The 2,046-nt window shown below is 38.2% G+C and overlaps 1 protein-coding gene across 1 annotated transcript in view; it reads right to left on the reverse strand.

Moving 5' to 3' along the window:
* Positions 1 to 470: 470 nt before the first annotated feature.
* LOC122083536 (protein HIGH CHLOROPHYLL FLUORESCENCE PHENOTYPE 244, chloroplastic) overlaps positions 471 to 2,046 on the reverse strand; it is a 5,187-nt gene continuing 3,611 nt past the window's right edge. Inside the window, exon 8 of the mRNA XM_042651379.1 lies at positions 471 to 825. Within this exon, the coding sequence (XP_042507313.1) occupies positions 649 to 825 (177 nt within the window). The 3' untranslated portion in view covers positions 471 to 648. The remainder of the gene's footprint in view (positions 826 to 2,046) is intronic.

Below are 2,046 nucleotides of genomic sequence, written 5' to 3' on the forward strand. Positions count from 1 at the left end.
GGGGGGGGGGGGGGGAATCACACCCCCATGACAAGGCAGGACTTGATCCCATGCCTCCCCTGTCAACAGCAGGAGGCTTTACCACGGGGCCAAGGGTGGCACCTCCACTTGCTCTTCAATTGACCATAGCCATATAAAAAGGTCTTCCCTGGTTCTATTTACCTTCTCCTTGTTCAGTGTTCCCCCACCCTTATCTTGCTCTTCGGTAGAAAGCCCTTGTTCGGTTGTTGAAAAAAACATACACAAAGGAAGATCTAAGAAATCTTTTGGAAGAAAAAAAAAAGATGCATCTTCTTGTAACCAAGATGGTGAAGTGAGAAGTTGTGACCTTTTCGTTGCCCTTGTCTTATTCCCAAAATTTCTGTGTTAGGGGTAAAAATTGATTCTCAAAATAACTATCATTTTCAAGTGTTATCATTGTCTCGAACATTTTTCAAGTATTCATCTGAAATGATAGAATTTTACCCTCATTGAAAGAAGTACTACAACCTCTTATTCAACAACTTTGGTTACAAGAAGATTTTCCCTTAGAAAAAAGGTTCGTGGAAGCATTACATACCTCTGTAATCTCTCTTTCATCAGGATTACATGGCTTTTGAATTGTCCATATGAACAAATTTGATATACAATGCTTACAAAAGGCTCTTTTCAGATGTAGAAGTCAGATTGCTTTGATTGCGCCTTCATATCTTTCAATTTCTTCAAGATGTTTGTGAAATAATCCTGCAAATATTTCTCTAGAGTAACAATTTTTTTTGCATCCACCCCAAGAAGATCATATGTCTCAGTCATGGGAGCTGAGAAAACAGTATCACTCATGAGAACCTATGAACACCACCAGACACTTGTTAGCCAGGAGAATTGTTCTCATAATCCCCCACTAAAAAGTCCGACGAGAAAAAAAACAAGGGGGTGGGTGTTGCCTATATCACAGCTATGGCTGTCCTATAATTGTGCAAGATCAGAAGGACCAATAAACAGGAAAGTGTAAATAAAGAAACAATGACATATGATATCTTCAAAGAGAAAACAATTAGGTAATCTGTCAACATATTTGGTGTACTGTATGCTGTCTGTTTGAATACGTTACTTATCTTTCCTTTTTTTCTCTTTTTCATTTTTGTTGGGGGAATGTTGGGGGATAATCTCCATGTTGTTCATTGGATCGTCTCTCATGGATTATGCATTCCTGTACATAGATAGGAAAAGCCACCTGCCCTATATGTGCCTCATGCATGATGAGAATAAAGAACTGGCTTAACATTAATGTTTCTTCCATAAGGCAGCAGGGAAAAAGTGAGGAGTATTAAAATAATCCAACTAGCGGATTCTTCAAATTCCATCACTCCCGTAAAATGGAAAAATAATAATAATAGCATAAGGTAAAAAATAATTCCAACCCCCCCACCACCCCGCAAAATAAAATAAAAAATAAAAAGACAAAAACAAGAAGGAAAATTAGCAGAAGGTGCAAAAGAATACTACAGAGGAGATGGTTCTCAATGTTCCACTAAATTAATTCTTATGGGAGTTATAATGTATCTTCCAGTAGTTCATGTTATAACCATTCTGCACCACATGTGAAGTTACATAGTCGGGAATCCTCAATACGCATAGTTTCATATAACTTAGGCAGACACCAACCTAATAATAATATTATCACCTTCAAATTATTTTTTGTTTGGGCCAGTAAAACAGGAGAAGTGTAGGCATGGCTCTGACTTCCTTGGATTCCAAATGTGGACTAAATACGTGATTTGGGCTGTCCTTTTTCTACCGTCGCTAACTGCATAATTGCACGCCCACAACATGTGACACGGCTACTTCATTCCACTAGAAAAGAGCACCCAACACCCCACCCCAATATCTTTTTCTTTTGGAAGCAGCCACTTGTCTTATGTATCAAAGGTGACTTTAAACAGGGTTTTGTGACAAAATAGGATTCATGGCTCAATCATACTTGTCTTAGGCATCCTGTTAATCATCCAGCCATCAAACATATATATTTGACCATGCAATTGAAGGAACAAAGAGGAGAGTGAAAAA

The sequence above is a fragment of the Macadamia integrifolia genome, chromosome 7, assembly GCF_013358625.1.
Source record: "Macadamia integrifolia cultivar HAES 741 chromosome 7, SCU_Mint_v3, whole genome shotgun sequence".
NCBI classification, from domain to species: domain Eukaryota; kingdom Viridiplantae; phylum Streptophyta; class Magnoliopsida; order Proteales; family Proteaceae; genus Macadamia; species Macadamia integrifolia.